Source organism: Pseudophryne corroboree (assembly GCF_028390025.1).
Source record: "Pseudophryne corroboree isolate aPseCor3 chromosome 10 unlocalized genomic scaffold, aPseCor3.hap2 SUPER_10_unloc_1, whole genome shotgun sequence".
NCBI lineage: Eukaryota > Metazoa > Chordata > Amphibia > Anura > Myobatrachidae > Pseudophryne > Pseudophryne corroboree.
In genome coordinates this window covers 928779-952500 of record NW_026967472.1, presented here as the reverse complement: position 1 = coordinate 952500, position 23722 = coordinate 928779, and the positions used below count along the sequence as shown (strand labels likewise).

Genomic DNA, 23722 nt, shown 5'->3' with positions numbered 1-23722 from the left:
TGTCTCCACTCCTCGAGTGCATCCTTAATAGCCAACAATTCCCGGTTACCCACGTCATAATTCATCTCGGCAGGCGAAAATTTACGGGAAAAGTAAGCACAGGGATGAAGGCGATTATCAGACACTCCCATCTGAGAAAGCACTGCCCCAATACCCATCTCAGAGGCATCCACCTCCACCACAAAAGGACGCTCTGGATCTGGGTGTCGCAGCACCTTGGCCGAAACAAATGCCCTTTTGAGACGGGCAAAAGCCGCTTTAGCCTCACGAGACCAGTGAGCAACATCCGCCCCTTTCTTAGTGAGTGCCACCAAGGGCGCCACTATAGACGAAAATCCAGCGATAAATCGTCTATAAAAATTTGCAAAGCCCAGGAAACGCTGAAGCGCCTTCAAACTAGTGGGCTGCACCCAATCCAGGACTGCCTGTACCTTAGAACCCTCCATTTGGAAACCTTCTGGGGAGATAATATATCCTAGAAATGCGATTTGCTGAACTTCAAATTCGCACTTCTCAAGCTTCGCCCCAAGCCGGTGGTCTCTGAGTTTCTGGAGGACTAAGCGTACATGCTTCCGATGTTCCTCCAGGGAATGGGAGAAGATTAGGATGTCATCTAAGTATACAACTAAGAATCTATCCAAATATTCCCTGAGCACATCATTCATGAAATCCTGGAAGACTGCCGGGGCATTACAGAGCCCAAAAGGCATCACCAAATATTCATAATGCCCTGAGTGGGTATTAAAGGCAGTCTTCCATTCATCCCCCTCTCTTATTCGGATTAGATTGTACGCACCGCGTAGGTCAATCTTAGAAAAAATGGTGGCAGTACGAAGCTGGTCAAACAAGACCGAAATGAGAGGCAGTGGGTATGAGTTTTTAATCGTGATACGGTTCAATTCCCTGAAGTCGATGCAGGGTCGCAACGAACCATCCTTTTTACCCACGAAGAAGAACCCCGACCCAACTGGAGACTGTGAAGGTCTGATAAATCCCTTAGCCAAGTTCTCCTGAATGTACTCTGCCATAGCCTGAGTCTCAGGACGTGACAGGGAGTACAACCTGCTCTTGGGAAGCTTAGCATTTGGCAACAAATCAATGGCACAGTCATAGGGGCGATGGGGAGGTAGTACCTCTGCAACTTTTTTGGAGAACACGTCCGCAAAATCTGCATAACACCCTGGCAATCCTGGCAAACTTAGCTGCGAGAGCCGGACTGGAAGGCTCAAGCAACTCCTGAAACAATCAGTACCCCAACTAAGAATCTCCCCAGAGACCCAGTCAAATTGAGGATTGTGGGCCCTTAACCAGGGTAACCCCAACACCAATGGGGCAAAAGTACAGACAGTCACATAAAAGGACAATTTTTCAGAGTGTGTGGCTCCAATAAACAAAGAAATCTGGCTAGTGCAAGAGGTAATTTTACCTTGGGATAATGGTTCCCCGTTTAACCCACAAATCTCAATTTCCGATGCCAAGGGTACTAAGGGAACAGAGTGTTTCAGGGCGAATTGGCGGTCCATAAAAACCCCGTTGGCCCCACTGTCCACAAAGGCCTCAGTCTTGACAGTTTGACCGAGGATCTTCAAGGTCACCGGAATGATAAAAGTCTTCTTGGGAAATTCTGACTTCTGGCCTGACAGGATATTTCCCATCACCCTCAGGCCCTGAAGTTTTCCGGCTTTTCTGGGCATGATACTACCACATGACCTTTATTCCCACAGTACAAACACAACCCCTGCTGTCTCCTCCGCGTCTTCTCACGCGAGGAGAGGCGGGTAGCCCCAATCTGCATAGGCTCCTCAGAAAATTCCTAAGAGTCTGAGGTTCCCTTGGGAAGGAAGGAAATCTCAGTCTCCCTTTCAAGCCTACGCTCTCTCAGCCGTCTATCCACCCGGATGGATAACTGCATGAGCTGATCCAAGCTATCAGGCAAGGGATATTGTACCAGTTGGTCCTTTATCTGGTTAGAAAGACCTCTTCGGTACTGGTGTCTCAGGGCTGGGTCATTCCACTGGGTATCATGGGCCAACCTCCGAAACTCCGTACAGTAAACCTCAACTGGCCTTCGCCCTTGCTTAAGGATCGAAATCTGAGCCTCGGCTGAGGCCGTCTTGTCAGGGTCATCATACAACATGCCCAGTGCCGTAAAAAAAGCATCAACACTTTTAAGCGACGGACAGTCAGGCTGCAACCCATATGCCCAGACCTGTGGGTCTCCTTGTAGCAAGGAAATCACTATGCCCACCCGCTGAATCTCCGACCCAGAAGACTGAGGCCTAAGCCGGAAGTATAGCTTGCAGCTCTCCTTGAAACAAAAGAACTGCGAGCGATCTCCAGAAAAACGATCCGGGAGATTTACTTTCGGCTCCTTAACCCCTGCAGGTGCTGCTGCTGCGGGAGCTCCGCCAGCAGCCTGGGAGGTGTGCATTTTAATGGACAAATCATTAAATTGTCGAGTCAGGACCTGCACCTGATCGACCACCTGTTGCAACGTATTTTGAGGGGTATGCTCCATATTCCCACAAAATTTCAACAGGAGTATTAGGCTGCTGAATATGTTATGCACACCAGTGCCTGCAGGAAAGTACTGGTGTCAGAACTGTTATGCACTCCAGTGCCTGCAGGAATGTACTGGTGTTTGAACTGTTATGCAAAACAAATGGACTCACAGACAGACTGGGGAATATGACATAACGTACACAGAAGGTGATAGGGTAACAAAATACACACAAAGTGAACAGAGAAGCCCAGAGGCTAAGGAACTGGGTATCTCCCTTGTATTAGAACTGCTCAGATGGGAAAAGCAAGATGTTGTGTTTTAATACGTAGAGAACCCGAAATGCTGTTGCTAAGGGCAACAGCAAAACCCTAAAGGGTTACCAACGGGTGTGGCAGTAAACTCCTTGGTCAGAGATGGAATGATAGACACAAGGAGAGTCTCCACAATCCTAATTCTCACTTGCAGTGCACAGGTTCAGCTTACTGCCACTAAACTGACCCCTGACACCTAGCACAGTGAGACAGGATTAGATAGGCAAGTCTTAGAATACAGCCGCAAACTTGCTAAGTTCACAGAGTAGTAACAGAACCCCAGCAAGCTAAACGACTGACTCCAGTCTTACTGCTAGGTCTGGATTGGCAGAGTGTAATACCAAATCCCCAGGCCTATTTGCAGTAAGCAACAAACAAATACAAAGCTACACAGTACTGGCTAACTTTCAGGAACTGACTAACCAACAAAGATTCAGCAGCATCTGCTTACCCTGAGAAGAGGCCTTATAAAGCAGGTGCTGTCCACGCCCCACTCAGACCTCACAGACTGTGAGCACAAAAACCAGCACCGGATCCCCTGCAGTGCACAGAGCCTATAACCACTGCACAGCAAAAGACCCGAACCGGAGTATCAGCTGCGCTCAGGTTACTCCGCTAGCACTTGTCTCCCGGTTGCCATGACGACGTGGCAGCACAGGGCAGGAGACCCTAACACACTCTCTCTCCTCTTCCTCCCCCCATCTCTCTCTCTCTAACTCTCTCTCCTCTTCCGCCTCTCTCTCTAACACTCTCTCCTCTTCCTCCGTCTCTTTCTCTAACACTCTCTCTCCTCTTCCTCCCCTCTCTCTCTCTCTCTCTCTTTCTTTCTCTCTCTCTCTCTCTAACACTCTCTCTCCTCTTCCTCCTCTATCTCTAACACTCTTTCTCCTCTTTCTCCTCTCTCCCTAACACACACTCTCTCCCCTCTTCCTCTTCCTCTTACTCTCTCTCTCTCTCTCTAACACTCTCTTCTCTTCCTCCTCTCTCTCTCTCCTCTTCCGCCTCTCTCTCTCTCTCTCTCTCTAACACTCTCTCTCCTCTTCCTCCCCTCTCTCTTTCTCTCTCTAACACTCTCTCTCCTCTCCCCCCTCTCTCTCCCTAACACTCCCTCTCTCCTCTTTCTCCTCTCTCTCTAACACTCTCTCTCTCCTCTTCCTCCTCTCTCTCTCTCTCTAACACTCTCTCTCCTCTTCCGCCCCACTCTCATTCTCTCTCTCTCTCTAACTCTCTCCTCTTCCTCCCCTCTCTCTTTCTCTCTCTAACACTCTCTCTCCTCTTTCTCCTTTCTCTCTCCCTAACACACACTCACTCTCTCTATCTCTATCTCTCTCTCTCCCTAACACTCTCTCTCCTCTTCCTCCTCTCTCTCTAACACTCCCTCTCCTCTTCCTTCCCCATCTCTCTCTCTCTCTAACACTCTCTCTCCTCTTCCACCTCTCTCTCTAACACTCTCTCTCCTCTTCCTCCCTTCTCTCTTTCTCTCTCTAATACTCTCTCTCCTCTTCCTCCCTCTCTCTTTCTTTCTCTAACACTCTCCTCTTTCTGCTTTCTCCCTAACACACACTCTCCCCCCTCTTCTTCCTCCTCTCTCTCTCTAACATTCTCTCTCCTCTTTCTCCTCTCTCCCTAACACACACTCTCTCTCTCCCTAACACTTTCTCTCCTCTTCATCCTCTCTCTCTCTCTCTCTAACACTCTCTCTCCTCTTCCTCCCCTCTCTCTTTCTCTCTCTAACACTCTCTCTCCTCTTTCCCCTCTCTCTCTCCCTAACACACACTCTCTCTCTCCCTAACACTGTCTCTCCTCTTCCTCCTCTCTCTCTAACACTCTCTTTCATCTTTCTCCTCTCTCCCCAACACTCTCTATCCTCTTTCTTCTCTCTCTCTCTCTAACACTCTCTCTGCTCTTTCTCCTCTCTCCCTAGCACACACTCTCTCTCTCTAACACTCTCTCCCCTCTTCGTCCTCTCTCTCTCTAACACTCTCTCTCCTCTTCCTCCTCTCTCTCTAACACTCTCTCTGCTCTTCCTCCTCTCTCCTTAACACTTTCTCTCCTCTTCCTCCTCTCTCTCTCTCTCTCCTCTTCCTCTCCCTCTCTCTCTCTCTCTCTCTCTCTCTCTCTAACACTCTCTCCCCTCTTCGTCCTCTCTCTCTCTAACACTCTCTCTCCATTTCCTCCTCTCTCTCTAACACTCTCTCTGCTCTTCCTCCTCTCTCCCTAACACTTTCTCTCCTCTTCCTCCCCCCCCTCTCTCTCTCTCTCTCTCATCTTCCTCTCCCTCCCTCTCTCTCTCTCTCTCTCTCTCCCTAACACTCTCTCTCCTCTTCCTCCTCTCTCTCTTTCTCTCTCTCACTAACACTCTCCTCTGTCTCTCCCTAACAAACTCTCTCCTCTTCCTCCTCTCTCTCTCTCTCTCTCTCTCTCTCCTCTTCCTCCCCTCTCTCTTTCTCTCCCTAACACTCTCTCTCTCTCCCTTACACTCTTTCCTCTTCCTCCTCTCTCTCTTTCTCTCTCTCTCCCTAGCACTCTCTCCTCTTCCTACCCCCTCTTTCTCTCTCTCTCTCCCTAACACTCTCCTCTTCTTCTTCCTCTCTCTCTCTCTCCCTAACACTCTCTCCTCTTTCTCCCCCCTCTCCCTAACACTCTTTCTTCTTGCTTCTCTCTCCCTAACACTCTCTCTCATCTTCCTCCTCTCTCTCTAACACTCTCTCTCATCTTCCTCCTCTCTCTCTCCCTAACACTTTCTCTCCTCTTCCTCCTCTCTCTCTAACACTCTCTCCTCTTCCTCTCCTCTCTCTCTCTCTCTCTCCCTTTCTCCCTAACACTCTCTCCTCTCTCCCTAACACTCTCTCTCCTCTTCCTCCTCCTCCTCTCTCTTTCTCTCTCTCTCCCTAACACTCTCTCTCCCTAACACTCTCCTCTTCCTCCTCTCTCTCTAACACTCTCTCTCCTCTTCTTCCTCCTCTGTCTCTCTCCCTAACACTCTCTCTCCTCTTCCTCCTCTCTCACTCTCCCTCTCTCCCCCTAACACTCTCTCTCCTCTTCTTCCTCCTCTCTCTCTCTCCCCCTAACACCCTCTCTCCTCTTCCTCCTCTCTCATTCTCCCTCTCTCTTCCTAACACCCTCTCTCCTCTTCCTCCTCTCTCACTCTCCCTCTCTCTTCCTAACACTCTCTCTCCTCTTTCTCCCCTCTCTCTCCCCCTAACACTCTCTCTCCTTTTCCTCCTCTCTCACGCTCCCTCTCTCCCCCTAACACTCTCTCTCCTCTTCTTCCTCCTCTGTCTCTCTCCCTAACACTCTCTCTCCTCTTCCTCCTCTCTCACTCTCCCTCTCTCCCCCTAACACTCTCTCTCCTCTTTCTCCCCTCTCTCTACCCCTAACACTCTCTCTCCTCTTCTTCCTACTCTCTCTCTCCCCCTAACACTCTCTCTCCTCTTCTTTCTCCTCTGTCTCTCTCCCTAACACTCTCTCTCCTCTTCCTCCTCTCTCACTCTCCCTCTCTCCCCCTAACACTCTCTCTCCTCTTTCTCCCCTCTCTCTACCCCTAACACTCTCTCTCCTCTTCTTCCTACTCTCTCTCTCCCCCTAACACTCTCTCTCCTCTTCCTCCTCTCTCACTCTCCCTCTCTCTTCCTAACACTCTCTCTCCTCTTCCTCCTCTCTCACTATCCCTCTCTCTTCCTAACACTCTCTCTCCAATTTCTCCCCTCTCTCCCCCTAACACTCTCTCTCTCCTTTTCCTCCTCTCTCACGCTCCCTCTCTCCCCCTAACACTCTCTCTCTCCTTTTCCTCCTCTCTCACGCTCCCTCTCTCCCCCTAACACTCTCTCTCCTCTTTCTCCCCTGTCTCTCCCCCTAACACTCTCTCTCCTCTTCTTTCTCCTCTCTCTCTCCCCTAACACTCTCTCTCCTTTTCCTCCTCTCTCACTCTCCCTCTCTCTCCCTAACACACTCTCTCTGCTTTCTCCTCTCTCTTTCTGACACTATCCTTCTTTCTCTCCCTGACACTCTCTCTCTCCATCACTCTCCCTGACACTTTGTCTCTCTCTCTCTCTCCCTCTTTCTCTCCCTCATACTCTCCCTCTCTTCCCAGCTCCTCCTCACCGTAGTGGCACCCCCATTTAATCCCCATAGTACTTCCATCTCCTCCCCAGTGGCTCCGCCCCAGGGCACCAAAATAAGGAAACATCTGTCCCCCGACTAATAAATGTTCTGATACCCCTTCCTAGCACTGTTATTTGTAGGGAAATTAGGAAACGACTCATGCCAGTTGTAAGCTCTCTGTTGTATGCATTCCTAGTAAGCAGCATCTGAGTTCTTACCTTTGGTCGTATATTGAATTTTCCACCCTGTGTGATGTCCAGATCCATCCGCTGTAAACAAAATATCGACCTTATTGCTGCCCGTGTCCATTTCTGGTGGTAAATTATCCCCACAGAGGGGAGGTAGGTTCTTTCCCTTGGCTGTAATCTGAAGATGGAAGAGCATTCATTGGAGGTATGTGCACCATTCAGATATCATCAGTTGGGTTAATAATTGGTGGAGCATCGTATATTGTAAGCTGAAAATATCAACTTCTATAGAAACAGTTCTAAACACAGGGATATGATTTATCAAAGATGGTGAGCCCCTCTGTCATGTCACATATCACTGGGAGAGGGTTCCTCGGTGCCCTTCTCAGCAATGGTCACCATGCATGGTCAGCGGAATCACCCAGCCCTGAAGAAGAACTTCACAGGGCCGGGCTCCTTTCAAAGCCCCTGCCACGTCATACATCTAGCTGATATATGTACAATGGGGTGATTCCGACTTGATCATAGCTGTGCTACATTTTTAAAAGCTACGTTCAGGAACACAGACACGCGGGGGGCGCTCAGCACAGGGCTAGTCCACCCCGCATGTCAGTCCCTGCCCCGTCATAGAAGTGCAAAAGCATCGCACAACGCGATACTTTTGTACATCAGGAGTAGCTCACGGCCAGCGCAGCTTTTGCGTGCAGGCCAGGACCTACTCGTCACTGCCCGGGTTGCAGCAGCTGTGTGTGATGTCACGCAGCTGCTGCGGTCCGCCCGCCGCACAGTTCGGCCACGACTGCGTTGGCCGGACCGAGCCCAGAAAACGGTGGCCAAATGCTGCTGTGCCACCCCCTCCCGCCCAGCGACCGCCTCTGCCTGTCAATCAGTAAGAGTCGATCGCTAGGCAATGACAGCCATCAGCTGTCAGCCATGCGCCGGCGCACTGCGGTGCAGGCGCATGTGCCGTTCTGACCTGATTGCTGCGCTGTAAGGAACTGCAGTGAGCGATCAGGTCAGAATGACCCCCATTGTGCAATGCGATCTCGGTGCTAACATCACGCGCAGATCTCATTGCAGATGTAATGATTGATAAATGGGGCCCTTGGTACCTAGAAAGAAGTGAATAACAAGTGTCAGATCAAGGGGCGTATTCATGTAGTTCTGCTGCGGTTAGTTTCCCAATATAGAAATATAGAAATTCTGGTATACTTACCTTTCCGGTGATGCAGTGGTAAAATGAGGCCCCTGTGACGCTGTCTGTAATGCAGGTTCTGTGTGTGCATGGGCCAGCAGAGTGAGGCGGGGGTGAGCGCGGAGTCAGCAGCATATGCTGGGTTACGTCATTAATGTAGTATATACTTTCTGTGAGCCTCTCTCCCGGAGGTGTCCCAGTCACATGGAGAATAGGGACAGATTTACTTTCATTGCCACTCTCTCCCTGGGCTCCTACAGTGAAGGGGGCGGAGAGTACGGGAAGGAGGCGGGGAGAAGGCGGGGAGACAGCAGTCTTCGCTGATCTTCTACCCTCAGCAGGCTCTGAGCTATTCGTGCTTCTCTGCCACTCTCTCCCTGGGGTCCTCTGATTGGCTGGCTACAGTGAAGGGGGCGGAGAGTACGGGAAGGAGGCGGGGAGACAGCAGTCTTCGCTGATCTTCTACCCTCAGCAGACTCTGAGCTATCCGTGCTTCTCTGCCACTCTCTCCCTGGGCTCCTCTGATTGGCTGGCTACAGTGAAGGGGGCGGAGAGTACGGGAAGGAGGCGGGGAGACAGCAGTCTTCACTGATCTTCTACCTTCAGCAGGCTCTGAGCTATCCGTGCTTCTCAGTCCCTCTCCCTGGGCTCCTCTGATTGGCTGGCTACAGTGAAGGGGGCGGAGAGTACGGGAAGGAGGCGGGGAGACAGCAGTCTTCGCTGATCTTCTACCTTCAGCAGGCTCTGAGCTATCCGTGCTTCTCAGTCCCTCTCCCTGGGCTCCTCTGATTGGCTGGCTACAGTGAAGGGGGCGGAGAGTACGGGAAGGAGGCGGGGAGACAGCAGTCTTCGCTGATCTTCTACCTTCAGCAGGCTCTGAGCTATCAGTGCTTCTCTGTCACTCTCTCTGGGCTCCTCTGATTGGAACGATACAGTGAAGGGGGCGGAGAGTACGGGAAGGAGGCGGGGAGACAGCAGTCTTCGCTGATCTTCTACCTTCAGCAGGCTCTGAGCTATCAGTGCTTCTCTGTCACTCTCTCTGGGCTCCTCTGATTGGAACGATACAGTGAAGGGGGCGGAGAGTACGGGAAGGAGGCGGGGAGACAGCAGTCTTCGCTGATCTTCTACCTTCAGCAGGCTCTGAGCTATCAGTGCTTCTCTGTCACTCTCTCTGGGCTCCTCTGATTGGAACGATACAGTGAAGGGGGCGGAGAGTACGGGAAGGAGGCGGGGAGACAGCAGTCTTCGCTGATCTTCTACCTTCAGCAGGCTCTGAGCTATCAGTGCTTCTCTGTCCCTCTCCCTGGGCTCCTCTGATTGGAACGATACAGTGAAGGGGGCGGAGAGTACGGGAAGGAGGCGGGGAGACAGCAGTCTTCGCTGATCTTCTACCTTCAGCAGGCTCTGAGCTATCAGTGCTTCTCTGTCACTCTCTCTGGGCTCCTCTGATTGGAACGATACAGTGAAGGGGGCGGAGAGTACGGGAAGGAGGCGGGGAGACAGCAGTCTTCGCTGATCTTCTACCTTCAGCAGGCTCTGAGCTATCAGTGCTTCTCTGTCACTCTCTCTGGGCTCCTCTGATTGGAACGATACAGTGAAGGGGGCGGAGAGTACGGGAAGGAGGCGGGGAGACAGCAGTCTTCGCTGATCTTCTACCTTCAGCAGGCTCTGAGCTATCAGTGCTTCTCTGTCCCTCTCCCTGGGCTCCTCTGATTGGAACGATACAGTGAAGGGGGCGGAGAGTACGGGAAGGAGGCGGGGAGACAGCAGTCTTCGCTGATCTTCTACCTTCAGCAGGCTCTGAGCTATCAGTGCTTCTCTGTCACTCTCTCTGGGCTCCTCTGATTGGAACGATACAGTGAAGGGGGCGGAGAGTACGGGAAGGAGGCGGGGAGACAGCAGTCTTCGCTGATCTTCTACCTTCAGCAGGCTCTGAGCTATCAGTGCTTCTCTGTCACTCTCTCTGGGCTCCTCTGATTGGAACGATACAGTGAAGGGGGCGGAGAGTACGGGAAGGAGGCGGGGAGACAGCAGTCTTCGCTGATCTTCTACCTTCAGCAGGCTCTGAGCTATCAGTGCTTCTCTGTCACTCTCTCTGGGCTCCTCTGATTGGCTGGCTACAGTGAAGGGGGCGGAGAGTACGGGAAGGAGGCGGGGAGACAGCAGTCTTCGCTGATCTTCTACCTTCAGCAGGCTCTGAGCTATCAGTGCTTCTCTGTCACTCTCTCTGGGCTCCTCTGATTGGAACGATACAGTGAAGGGGGCGGAGAGTACGGGAAGGAGGCGGGTAGACAGCAGTCTTCGCTGATCTTCTACCTTCAGCAGGCTCTGAGCTATCAGTGCTTCTCTGTCCCTCTCCCTGGGCTCCTCTGATTGGAACGATACAGTGAAGGGGGCGGAGAGTACGGGAAGGAGGCGGGGAGACAGCAGTCTTCGCTGATCTTCTACCTTCAGCAGGCTCTGAGCTATCAGTGCTTCTCTGTCCCTCTCCCTGGGCTCCTCTGATTGGAACGATACAGTGAAGGGGGCGGAGAGTACGGGAAGGAGGCGGGGAGACAGCAGTCTTCGCTGATCTTCTACCTTCAGCAGGCTCTGAGCTATCAGTGCTTCTCTGTCACTCTCTCTGGGCTCCTCTGATTGGAACGATACAGTGAAGGGGGCGGAGAGTACGGGAAGGAGGCGGGGAGACAGCAGTCTTCGCTGATCTTCTACCTTCAGCAGGCTCTGAGCTATCAGTGCTTCTCTGTCCCTCTCCCTGGGCTCCTCTGATTGGAACGATACAGTGAAGGGGGCGGAGAGTACGGGAAGGAGGCGGGGAGACAGCAGTCTTCGCTGATCTTCTACTTTCAGCAGGCTCTGAGCTATCAGTGCTTCTCTGTCACTCTCTCTGGGCTCCTCTGATTGGCTGGCTACAGTGAAGGGGGCGGAGAGTACAAGAAAGATAGATCTACAGTAAAAAAAGATAGACGGTCAATGTGTTGACACCAGGTGGTCGACATGCAAAAGGTCGAAAGGTAAAAGGTAGACAGTGCTTATGTTTGACAGGTTCAAAAGGTTGACATGCAAATGTTCAACACACATGGTCGACACAAGGTTTTTATATTGTTATTTTAAAATTCAACTTTTCCATTATTTACCATCCATGTGGTCTACGATTGGGAATAGTACCCGGAGACAAACGTAGTGTAGTGGAGAGAAGCGAGGCACCTTGCCCAAAGCGTGGCAATCCAGTGAGGGTACACTTTTCCACTAATTTGGCTGAGCTATGGGGAAAAATAATAATAAAAACATACAAGATGACACAAAAAAACTTGTGTCAACCATTTTTGTGATGATCATTTTCCATTTTGACCATTTGACCCTATTGACCTTTTGCATGTCGACCATTTGGGATTGACCTAGTGACTATGGTTTTACTGAAGATATATTGAACCACATCCACACCCCATCGGGCATATAGGGTGATCAGAGGCAGGGCCGGATTGGTGGCAAATGCAATATTTACATTCACAAAAGCAATGGGAGGAGTCAGGAAGATATTAAAGCTGTTTTTTATGCAATATGCAAATAAAGGACACTTATTGATGAAACAGACTGACAGTCATAAAACAGTGCCGTGTCCCATCATTTGTAATAAAAGGCTAACGCTGCTCCTCCCCTCTGTGGGGGGGGGAATTCAAGATGTTGCCCGACAGAGCAATTCAACTGTTGCTCCCTTTGGACGCGTACACCCGCTGGCGCTGACTTATGTTGTTCCATCATTTTGGCTGGCTGGTAACTAGGGGGTATGTAATAAACATAATTATCTAAAAATAAATAAAAAATAGATAAATATCTTTTCTCCAGTGGCAGTTGCAGCACAGCCCAAAGTCAAATAGGGGCGGAGCACCAGCTGCCAGTGAGTCCCGGACGGTGATGTTTGGCAGTGTTTGGGGTGCAGTTATTTTTTTTTAGATGGTTCTGTCTATTAAATATCCCCCCTGTTCTCGCATACACTGCAGGTGTGGTGTGATATATGCTTGTGATACGGTCATACTGCTACTACCACAACCTGTTTTCTTGCTGGTAAGCTGCTATCTTTTTACCCTTTTAATATTGCCTCTCGTTTACCTGTAGCCGGTCGTAAGGACACACAGTATCTGGATGCGACTCCACATCAAAGTGCAGAAACGTCAGGAGGATAGAGAAGCCCTCTTCAGCCTGAATCCTGTACTTGCAGTTGGTGAGTTTGGGGTAGACACCTGGAAAGTCTGGACTTGTGATCTCACTTGAACTTGCTGTGTAGGTCACATCATCACACTTAACTGAGACAGAGAAATACCACATTTACCATTAAGATGGCCAGGGGTGATCAGGCTTTTATGTCAAGACTCAAGTTCCAAGAAAACCAAAGTGACTTTCTAAGTTGGGACAGGATAGGAAAAACAGCAGTAGGAATGGGTCTAACCCTATGAGAAAAGGCCTTTGATATTTTCTGATACTGACACCAGATAAACCGATCTGTTCCTGGGGTTGGATTATCCAGAGAGTTCAGTAAATGATGCTACATTATAGAGTGTTTCCCCTCATTAAGTGGGTGACCCGACTCCTCCAAGGGACCAGATATTCTCTTCTCTTCTGCTACTAGATGTGGTTTCAGTAATGCATAGATTTGATCAGTGCTATTCCAAAATAATCCATGCATCCAAATGGGAAGTGTTTGAATGGTGACAGGCAAGAGTCTTGGAACCTTTAGAGGGAACACTATACCTTAGTTGAGTGTCCATTTATGTTTTTGGTTGAGTTATCTTTTGGACAAGTCTTTGATTTTAGACCCTCTGATTTTAAAGACTTGTGAACCATTGGGATTTTTCACAAGGAAAATTGCGGGTTATTCAGCGCTGTTAGCAAACCAAAAAAGTCAACAATTGGGCAAAACATGGCTGCACTGCAGGTGGGGCAGATGTAACATGTGCAGAGAGAGTTAGATTGGGGTGCGTTATATTGTTTCTGTGCAGTGTAAATACTGGCTGCTTTATTTTTACACTGCAATTTACATTTCAGTTTGAGCACACCACACCTAAATCTACTATCTCTGCACATACATTTCAGTTTGAGCACACCACACCTAAATCTACTATCTCTGCACATACATTTCAGTTTGAGCACACCACACCTAAATCTACTATCTCTGCACATGTTACATCTGTTTTGCCCAATTGTTGACTTTTTTGGTTTGTTCTGAATAACCCCCTTTGTCAATGATCACCAAAGCCTCAGGGTTGTTGTCATTCATTTCTTGGGAATAATCCAGTGTAGCTTTCTACACTAAGGGCCTAATTCAGGCCTGATTGCTCCTCTGCCATTTTGCAGAGGGCTGCGATCAGATAGCCGCCACGCATAAAAAGTGAAAACCCGCCCTGACAACGCTTAGGAACACCTGACACTCCCAGAAAACGGCCAGTTACCGCCCACAGTCGCCCGCTTCCTGTCAATCAGCCTGCGTTCGGCCAGTGATAAAAAACACAGGATTTTTTTGCAGTTTGGCCTCGCACCTGCGCATTACGATCCGTACGCATGCGCAGTCATTTCATAATCGACCGCTGTGCGATTTCACAAAGCAGTGATCAGCTCTGAATTTGGCCCTGTATGTAGAGGACATGTACATGAATAAATAAAGTGTCATACACCGGGTCAGTAAGGAGATATGCCGCATGTATATCTCTATCTCCATGTAACAGATATAGGTGAAGCCTAATCCAGTCATCCTCAGCTGGAAGCCGGTATAAATAGCAAGCTGCACCTCCGAGGAAAAGTGAAATACACCCCCCAATAAACTGTGCCCTTGTGCACCCACGCAGAGATGACGGTAAGCAGCAGATGCGGCCAATGCTGTATGGCTGGCAGTATGCACCTCCGTCCCTGGCAAATAACAGGAGCAGACGGGGCAGGAATACAGCCGGAGGGGTGACGTCACTGTGAGATAGGAAGCACCCAGCCTGGTAACATCATTTTGAACAAAATACAACTAAAATATTTTCATTTTTGAAGTCCACACAATACACACAACAGCCGCCTTACTCTTCTCAGCGCAGGACACATGTCTCGTGTAATCCTGCCCTTACAGTACTTTATCCCCACCCCAATCCTAGACCCCTCAATATAGGGAGTGGAAAGGTGGTAAATGCGTCCACGTAGTGAGGACTATAGAGGCGTATGGCCAATTGGCGCACATGCGTACGTGCAAAAAGTTATATGGGGAAAAAAGACGCAACTTGCATTTACATCCAGCTCTGCATGAGGCCATGTGAGTTCCCAGCTAAGGAGGATCCCTCTGCCAGTAATACTTTCCTATCAGCACTATAAGGAGGATCCCTCTGCCAGTAATACTTTCCTATCAGTACTATAAGGAAGATCCCTCTGCCAGTAATACTTTCCTATCAGCACTATAAGGAGGATCCCTCTGCCAGTAATACTTTCCTATCAGCACTATAAGGAGGATCCCTCTGCCAGTAATACTTTCCTATCAGCACTATAAGGAGGATCCCTCTGCCAGTAATACTTTCCTATCAGCACTATAAGGAGGATCCCTCTGCCAGTAATACTTTCCTATCAGCACTATAAGGAGGATCCCTCTGCCAGTAACACTTTCCTATCAGCACTATAAGGAGGATCCCTCTGCCAGTAATAACACAGAGCAGGACTTTCCTATCAGCACTATAAGGAGGATCCCTCTGCCAGTAATACTTTCCTATCAGCACTATAAGGAGGATCCCTCTGCCAGTAATACTTTCCTATCAGCACTATAAGGAGGATCCCTCTGCCAGTAATACTTTCCTATCAGCACTATAAGGAGGATCCCTCTGCCAGTAACACTTTCCTATCAGCACTATAAGGAGGATCCCTCTGCCAGTAATAACACAGAGCAGGGCTTTCCTATCAGCACTATAAGGAGGATCCCTCTGCTAGTAATACTTTCCTATCAGCACTATAAGGAGGATCCCTCTGCCAGTAATACTTTCCTATCAGCACTATAAGGAGGATCCCTCTGCCAGTAATACTTTCCTATCAGCACTATAAGGAGGATCCCTCTGCCAGTAATACTTTCCTATCAGCGCTATAAGGAGGATCCCTCTGCCAGTAATACTTTCCTATCAGCACTATAAGGAGGATCCCTCTGCCAGTAATCACACAGAGCGAAGCTTTCCTATCAGCACTATAAGGAGGATCCCTCTGCCAGTAATTCTTTCCTATCAGCACTATAAGGAGGATCCCTCTGCCAGTAATACTTTCCTATTAGCACTATAAGGAGGATCCCTCTGCCAGTAATACTTTCCTATCAGCACTATAAGGAGGATCCCTCTGCCAGTAATACTTTCCTATCAGCACTATAAGGAGGATCCCTCTGCCAGTAATACTTTCCTATCAGCACTATAAGGAGGATCCCTCTGCCAGTAATCACACAGAGCGGGACTTTCCTATAAGCACTATAAGGTGGATCCCTCTGCCAGTAAAACATTCCTATCAGTACTATAAGGAGGATCCCTCTGCCAGTAATACTTTCCTATCAGTACTATAAGGAGGATCCCTCTGCCAGTAATACTTTCCTATCAGTACTATAAGGAGGATCCCTCTGCCAGTAATACTTTCCTATCAGCACTATAAGGAGGATCCCTCTGCCAGTAATCACACAGAGCGGTGCTTTCCTATCAGCACTATAAGGAGGATCCCTCTGCCAGTAATACTTTCCTATCAGCACTATAAGGAAGATCCCTCTGCCAGTAATACTTTCCTATCAGTACTATAAGGAGGATCCTCTGCCAGTAATACTTTCCTATCAGCACTATAAGGAGGATCCCTCTGCCAGTAATACTTTCCTATCAGCACTATAAGGAGGATCCCTCTGCCAGTAATACTTTCCTATCAGCACTATAAGGAGGATCCCTCTGCCAGTAATAACACAGAGCAGGGCTTTCCTATCAGCACTATAAGAAGGACCCCTCTGCCAGTAATACTTTCCTATCAGCACTATAAGGAGGATCCCTCTGCCAGTAATACTTTCCTATCAGCACTAAAAGGAAGATCCCTCTGCCAGTAAAACTTTCCTATCAGCACTATAAGGAGGATCCCTCTGCCAGTAATACTTTCCAATCAGTACTATAAGGAGGATCCCTCTGCCAGTAATACTTTCCTATCAGCACTATAAGAAGGATCCCTCTGCCAGTAATACTTTCCTATCAGTACTATAAGGAGGATCCCTCTGCCAGTAATACTTTCCAATCAGCACTATAAGGAGGATCCCTCTGCCAGTAATACTTTCCTATCAGCACTATAAGAATGATCCCTCTGCCAGTAATACTTTCCTATTAGCACTATAAGGAGGATCCCTCTGCCAGTAATACTTTCCTATCAGCACTATAAGGAGGATCCCTCTGCCAGTAATCACACAGAGCGGGGCTTTCCTATCAGCACTACAAGGTGGATCCCTCTGCCAGTAATACATTCCTATCAGTACTATAAGGAGGATCCCTCTGCCAGTAATACTTTCCTATCAGCACTATAAGGAGGATCCCTCTGCCAGTAATCACACAGAGCGGTGCTTTCCTATCAGCACTATAAGGAGGATCCCTCTGCCAGTAATACTCTCCTATCAGCACTATAAGGAAGATCCCTCTGCCAGTAATACTTTCCTATCAGTACTAAAAGGAGGATCCTCTGCCAGTAATACTTTCCTATCAGCACTATAAGGAGGATCCCTCTGCCAGTAATACTTTCCTATCAGCACTATAAGGAGGATCCCTCTGCCAGTAATACTTTCCTATCAGCACTATAAGGAGGATCCCTCTGCCAGTAATAACACAGAGCAGGGCTTTCCTATCAGCACTATAAGAAGGACCCCTCTGCCAGTAATACTTTCCTATCAGCACTATAAGGAGGATCCCTCTGCCAGTAATACTTTCCTATCAGCACTAAAAGGAGGATCCCCCTGCCAGTAAAACTTTCATATCAGCACTATAAGGAGGATCCCTCTGCCAGTAATACTTTCCAATCAGCACTATAAGGAGGATCTCTCTGCCAGTAATACTTTCCTATCAGCACTATAAGAAGGATCCCTCTGCCAGTAATACTTTCCTATCAGTACTATAAGGAGGATCCCTCTGCCAGTAATACTTTCCAATCAGCACTATAAGGAGGATCCCTCTGCCAGTAATACTTTCCTATCAGCACTATAAGAATGATCCCTCTGCTAGTAATACTTTCATATCAGCACTATAAGGAGGATCCCTCTGCCAGTAATACTTTCCTATCAGCACTATAAGGAGGATCCCTCTGCCAGTAATCACACAGAGCGGGGCTTTCCTATCAGCACTATAAGGAGGAACCCTCTGCCAGTAATACTTTCCAAATCAGCACTATAAGAAGGATCCCTCTGCCAGTAATACTTTCCAATAAGCACTATAAGAAGGATCCCTCTGCCAGTAATACTCTCCAATCAGCACTATAAGGAGGATCCCTCTGCAAGTAAAACTTTCCTATCAGTACTATAAGAAGGATCCCTCTGCCAGTAATACTTTCCAATCAGCACTATAAGGAGGATCCCTCTGCCAGTAATACTTTCCTATCAGCACTATAAGAAGGATCCCTCTGCCAGTAATATTTTCCTATCAGCACTATAAGGAGGATCCCTCTGCCAGTAATACTTTCCTATCAGCACTATAAGGAGGATCCCTCTGCCAGTAATCACACAGAGCGGGGCTTTCCTATCAGCACTATAAGGAGGATCCCTCTGCCAGTAATACTTTCCAAATCAGCACTATAAGGAGGATCCCTCTGACAGTAATACTATCCTATCAGCACTATAAGGAGGATCCCTCTGCCAGTAATAACACAGAGCGGGGCTTTCCTATCAGCACTATAAGGAGGATCCCTCTGCCAGTAATACTTTCCTATCAGCACTATAAGGAGGATCCCTCTGCCAGTAATACTTTCCTATCAGTACTATAAGGAGGATCCCTCTGCCAGTAATACTTTTCTATCAGCACTATAAGGAGGATCCCTCTGCCAGTAATCACACAGAGCGGCGCTTTCCTATCAGCACTATAAGGAGGATCCCTCTGCCAGTAATACTTTCCTATCACCACTATAAGGAGGATCCCTCTACCAGTAATCACACAGAGCAGGGCTTTCCTATCAGCACTATAAGGAGGATCCCTCTGCCAGTAATACTTTCCTATCAGCACTATAAGGAGGATCCCTCTGCCAGTAATACTTTCCTATCAGCACTATAAGGAGGATCCCTCTGCCAGTAATACTTTCCTATCAGCACTATAAGGAGGATCCCTCTGCCAGTAACACTTTCCTATCAGCACTATAAGGAGGATCCCTCAGCCAGTAATACTTTCCCATCAGCACTATAAGGAGGATCCCTCTGCCAGTAATACTTTCCTATCAGCACTATAAGGAGTATCCCTCTGCCAGTAATACTTTCCTATCAGTACTATAAGGAGGATCCCTCTGACAGTAATACTTTCCTATCAGCACTATAAGGAGGATCCCTCTGCCAGTAATCACACAGAGCGGTGCTTTCCTATCAGCACTATAAGGAGGATCCCTCTGCCAGTAATACTTTCCTATGAGCACTATAAGGAGGATCCCTCTGCCAGTAATACTTTCCTATCACCACTATAAGGAGGATCCCTCTGCCAGTAATCACACAGAGCGGGGCTTTCCTATCAGCACTATAAGGAGGATCCCTCTGCCAGTAATACTTTCTATCAGCACTATAAGGAGGATCCCTCTGCCAGTAATACTTTCCTATCAGCACTATAAGGAAGATCCCTCTGCCAGTAATACTTTCCTATCAGCACTATAAGGAGGATCCCTCTGCCAGTAATACTTTCCAATCAGCACTATAAGGAGGATCCCTCTGCCAGTAATACTTTCCTATCAGCACTATAAGAAGGATCCCTCTGCCAGTAATACTTTCCTATCAGTACTATAAGGAGGATCCCTCTGCCAGTAATACTTTCCAATCAGCACTATAAGGAGGATCCCTCTGCCAGTAATACTTTCCTATCAGCACTATAAGAATGATCCCTCTGCCAGTAATACTTTCCTATCAGCACTATAAGGAGGATCCCTCTGCCAGTAATACTTTCCTATCAGCACTATAAGGAGGATCCCTCTGCCAGTAATCACACAGAGCGGGGCTTTCCTATCAGCACTATAAGGAGGATCCCTCTGCCAGTAATACTTTCCAAATCAGCACTATAAGAAGGATCCCTCTGCCAGTAATACTTTCCAATAAGCACTATAAGAAGGATCCCTCTGCCAGTAATACTTTCCAATCAGCACTATAAGGAGGATCCCTCTGCCAGTAAAACTTTCCTATCAGTACTATAAGAAGGATCCCTCTGCCAGTAATACTTTCCTATCAGCACTATAAGGAGGATCCCTCTGCCAGTAATACTTTCCTATCAGCACTATAAGAAGGATCCCTCTGCCAGTAATATTTTCCTATCAGCACTATAAGGAGGATCCCTCTGCCAGTAATACTTTCCTATCAGCACTATAAGGAGGATCCCTCTGCCAGTAATCACACAGAGCGGGGCTTTCCTATCAGCACTATAAGGAGGATCCCTCTGCCAGTAATACTTTCCAAATCAGCACTATAAGGAGGATCCCTCTGACAGTAATACTATCCTATCAGCACTATAAGGAGGATCCCTCTGCCAGTAATAACACAGAGCGGGGCTTTCCTATCAGCACTATAAGGAGGATCCCTCTGCCAGTAATACTTTCCTATCAGTACTATAAGGAGTATCCCTCTGCCAGTAATACTTTCCTATCAGCACTATAAGGAGGATCCCTCTGCCAGTAATCACACAGAGCGGCACTTTCCTATCAGCACTATAAGGAGGATCCCTCTGCCAGTAATACTTTCCTATGAGCACTATAAGGAGGATCCCTCTGCCAGTAATACTTTCCTATCAGCACTATAAGGAGGATCCCTCTGCCAGTAATACTTTCCTATCAGTACTATAAGGAGGATCCCTCTGCCAGTAATACTTTCCTATCAGCACTATAAGGAGGTTCCCTCTGCCAGTAATACTTTCCTATGAGCACTATAAGGATGATCCCTCTGCCAGTAATACTTTCCTATCACCACTATAAGGAGGATCCCTCTGCCAGTAATCACACAGAGCGGGGCTTTCCTATCAGCACTATAAGGAGGATCCCTCTGCCAGTAATACTTTCTATCAGCACTATAAGGAGGATCCCTCTGCCAGTAATACTTTCCTATCAGCACTATAAGGAGGATCCCTCTGCCAGTAATACTTTCCTATCAGCACTATAAGGAGGATCCCTCTGCCAGTAATACTTTCCTATCAGCACTATAAGGAGGATCCCTCTGCCAGTAACACTTTCCTATCAGCACTATAAGGAGGATCCCTCTGCCAGTAATACTTTCCTATCAGCACTATAAGGAGGATCCCTCAGCCAGTAATACTTTCCTATCAGCACTATAAGGAGGATCCCTCTGCCAGTAATACTTTCCTATCAGCACTATTAGGAGGATCCCTCTGCCAGTAATACTTTCCTATCAGCACTATAAGGAGGATCCCTCTGCCAGTAATACTTTCCTATCAGCACTATAAGGAGGATCCATCTGCCAGTAATCACACAGAGCGAGGCTTTCCTATCAGCACTATAAGGAGGATCCCTCTGCCAGTAATACTTTCCTATCAGTACTATAAGGAGGATCCCTCTGCCAGTAATCACACAGAGCGAGGCTTTGATATCAGCACTATAAGGAGGATCCCTCTGCCAGTAATTCTTTCCTATCAGCACTATAAGGAGGATCCCTCTGCCAGTAATACTTTCCTATCAGAACTATAAGGAGGATCCCTCTGCCAGAAATACTTTCCTATCAGCACTATAAGGAGGATCCCTCTGCCAGTAATACTTTCCTATCAGCACTATAAGGAGGATCCATCTGCCAGTAATCACACAGAGCGGGGCTTTCCTATCAGCACTATAAGGTGGATCCCTCTGCCAGTAATACTTTCCTATCAGTACTATAAGGAGGATCCCTCTGACAGTAATACTTTCCTATCAGCACTATAAGGAGGATCCCTCTGCCAGTAATCACACAGAGCGGTGCTTTCCTATCAGCACTATAAGGAGGATCCCTCTGCCAGTAATACTTTCCTATCAGTACTATAAGGAGGATCCTCTGCCAGTAATACTTTCCTATCAGCACTATAATGAGGATCCCTCTGCCAGTAATACTTTCCTATCAGCACTATATAGAGGATCCCTCTGCCAGTAATAGTTTCCTATCAGCACTATAAGGAGGATCCCTCTGCCAGTAATAACACAGAGCAGGGCTTTACTATCAGCACTATAAGGAGGATCCCTCTGCCAGTAATACCTTCCTATCAGCACTATAAGAAGGATCCCTCTGCCAGTAATACTTTCCTATCAGCACTATAAGGAGGATCCCTCTGCCAGTAATACTTTCCTATCAGCACTAAAAGGAGGATCCCTCTGCCAGTAAAACTTTCCTATCAGCACTATAAGAAGGATCCCTCTGCCAGTAATACTTTCCAATCAGCACTATAAGGAGGATCCCTCTGCCAGTAATACTTTCCTATCAGCACTATAAGAAGGATCCCTCTGCCAGTAATACTTTCCTATCAGCACTATAAGGAGGATCCCTCTACCAGTAATACTTTCCTATCAGCACTATAAGGAGGATCCCTCTGCCAGTAATCACACAGAGCGGGGCTTTCCTATCAGCACTATAAGGAGGATCCCTCTGCCAGTATTACTTTCCTATCAGCACTATAAGGAGGATCCCTCTGCCAGTAATACTTTCCTATCAGTACTATAAGGAGGATCCCTCTGACAGTAATACTTCCCTATCAGCACTATAAGGAGGATCCCTCTGCCAGTTATCACACAGAGCGCTGCTTTCCTATCAGCACTATAAGGAGGATCCCTCTGCCAGTAATACTTTCCTATGAGCACTATAAAGAGGATCCCTCTGCCAGTAATACTTTCCTATCAGCACTATAAGGAGGATCCCTCTGCCAGTAATCACACAGAGCAGTACTTTCCTATCAGCACTATAAGAAGGATCCCTCTGCCAGTAATACTTTCCTATCAGCACTATAAGGAGGATCCCTCTGCCAGTAATACTTTCCTATCAGCACTATAAGGAGGATCCCTCTGCCAGTAATCACACAGAGCGAGGCTTACCTATCAGCACTATAAGGAGGATCCCTCTGCAAGTAATACTTTGCTATCAGCACTATAAGGAGGATCCTACTGCCAGTAATACTTGCCTACCAGCACTATAAGGAGGATCCCTCTGCCAGTAATACTTTCCTATCAGCACTATAAGGACGATCCTTCTGCCAGTAATCACACAGAGCGAGGTTTTCCTATCAGCACTATAAGGAGGATCCCTCTGCCAGTAATACTTTCCTATCAGCACTATAAGGAGGATCCCTCTGCCAGTAATACTTTCCTATTAGCACTATAAGGAGGATCCCTCTGCCAGTAAAACTTTCCTATCAGCACTATAAGAAGGATCCCTCTGCCAGTAATACTTTCCAATCAGCACTATAAGGAGGATCCCTCTGCCAGTAATACTTTCCTATCAGCACTATAAGAAGGATCCCTCTGCCAGTAATACTTTACTATCAGCACTATAAGTAGGATCCCTCTGCCAGTAATACTTTCCTATCAGCACTATAAGAAGGATCCCTCTGCCAGTAATACTTTCCTATCAGCACTATAAGGAGGATCCCTCTGCCAGTAATACTTTCCTATCAGCACTATAAGGAGGATCCCTCTGCCAGCAAAACTTTCCTATCAGCACTATAAGAAGGATCCCTCTGCCAGTAATACTTTCCTATCAGCACTATAAGGAGGATCCCTCTGCCAGTAGAACTTTACTATCAGCACTATAAGAAGGATCCCTCTGCCAGTAATACTGTCCTATCAGCACTATAAGGAGGATCCCTCTGCCAGTAATACTTTCCTATAAGCACTATAAGGAGAATCCCTCTGCCAGCAAAACTTTCCTATCAGCACTATAAGAAGGATCCCTCTGCCAGTAATACTTTCCTATCAGCACTATAAGGAGGATCCCTCTGCCAGTAAAACTTTCCTATCAGCACTATAAGAAGGATCCCTCTGCCAGTAATACTGTCCGATCAGCACTATAAGAAGGATCCCTCTGCCAGTAATACTTTCCTATCAGCACTATAAGAAGGATCCCTCTGCCAGTAATACTGTCCTATCAGCACTATAAGGAGGATCCCTCTGCCAGTAATAACACAGAGCAGGGCTTTCCTATCAGCACTATAAGGAGGATCCCTCTACCAGTAAAACTTTCCTATCAGCACTATAAGAATTATCCCTCTGCCAG

General features: G+C 47.9%; 1 protein-coding gene across 1 annotated transcript in view; it reads right to left on the bottom strand.

Moving 5' to 3' along the window:
* The window catches only part of MASP2 (MBL associated serine protease 2), a 900889-nt gene that overhangs the window by 349706 nt on the left and 527461 nt on the right, over nt 1–23722 (bottom strand). The window contains exons 5-6 of the mRNA XM_063948680.1: nt 12412–12605; nt 7137–7284 (exon numbers count right to left, since the gene is read on the bottom strand). Of these exons, the coding sequence (XP_063804750.1) occupies nt 7137–7284; nt 12412–12605 (342 nt within the window). The remainder of the gene's footprint in view (nt 1–7136; nt 7285–12411; nt 12606–23722) is intronic.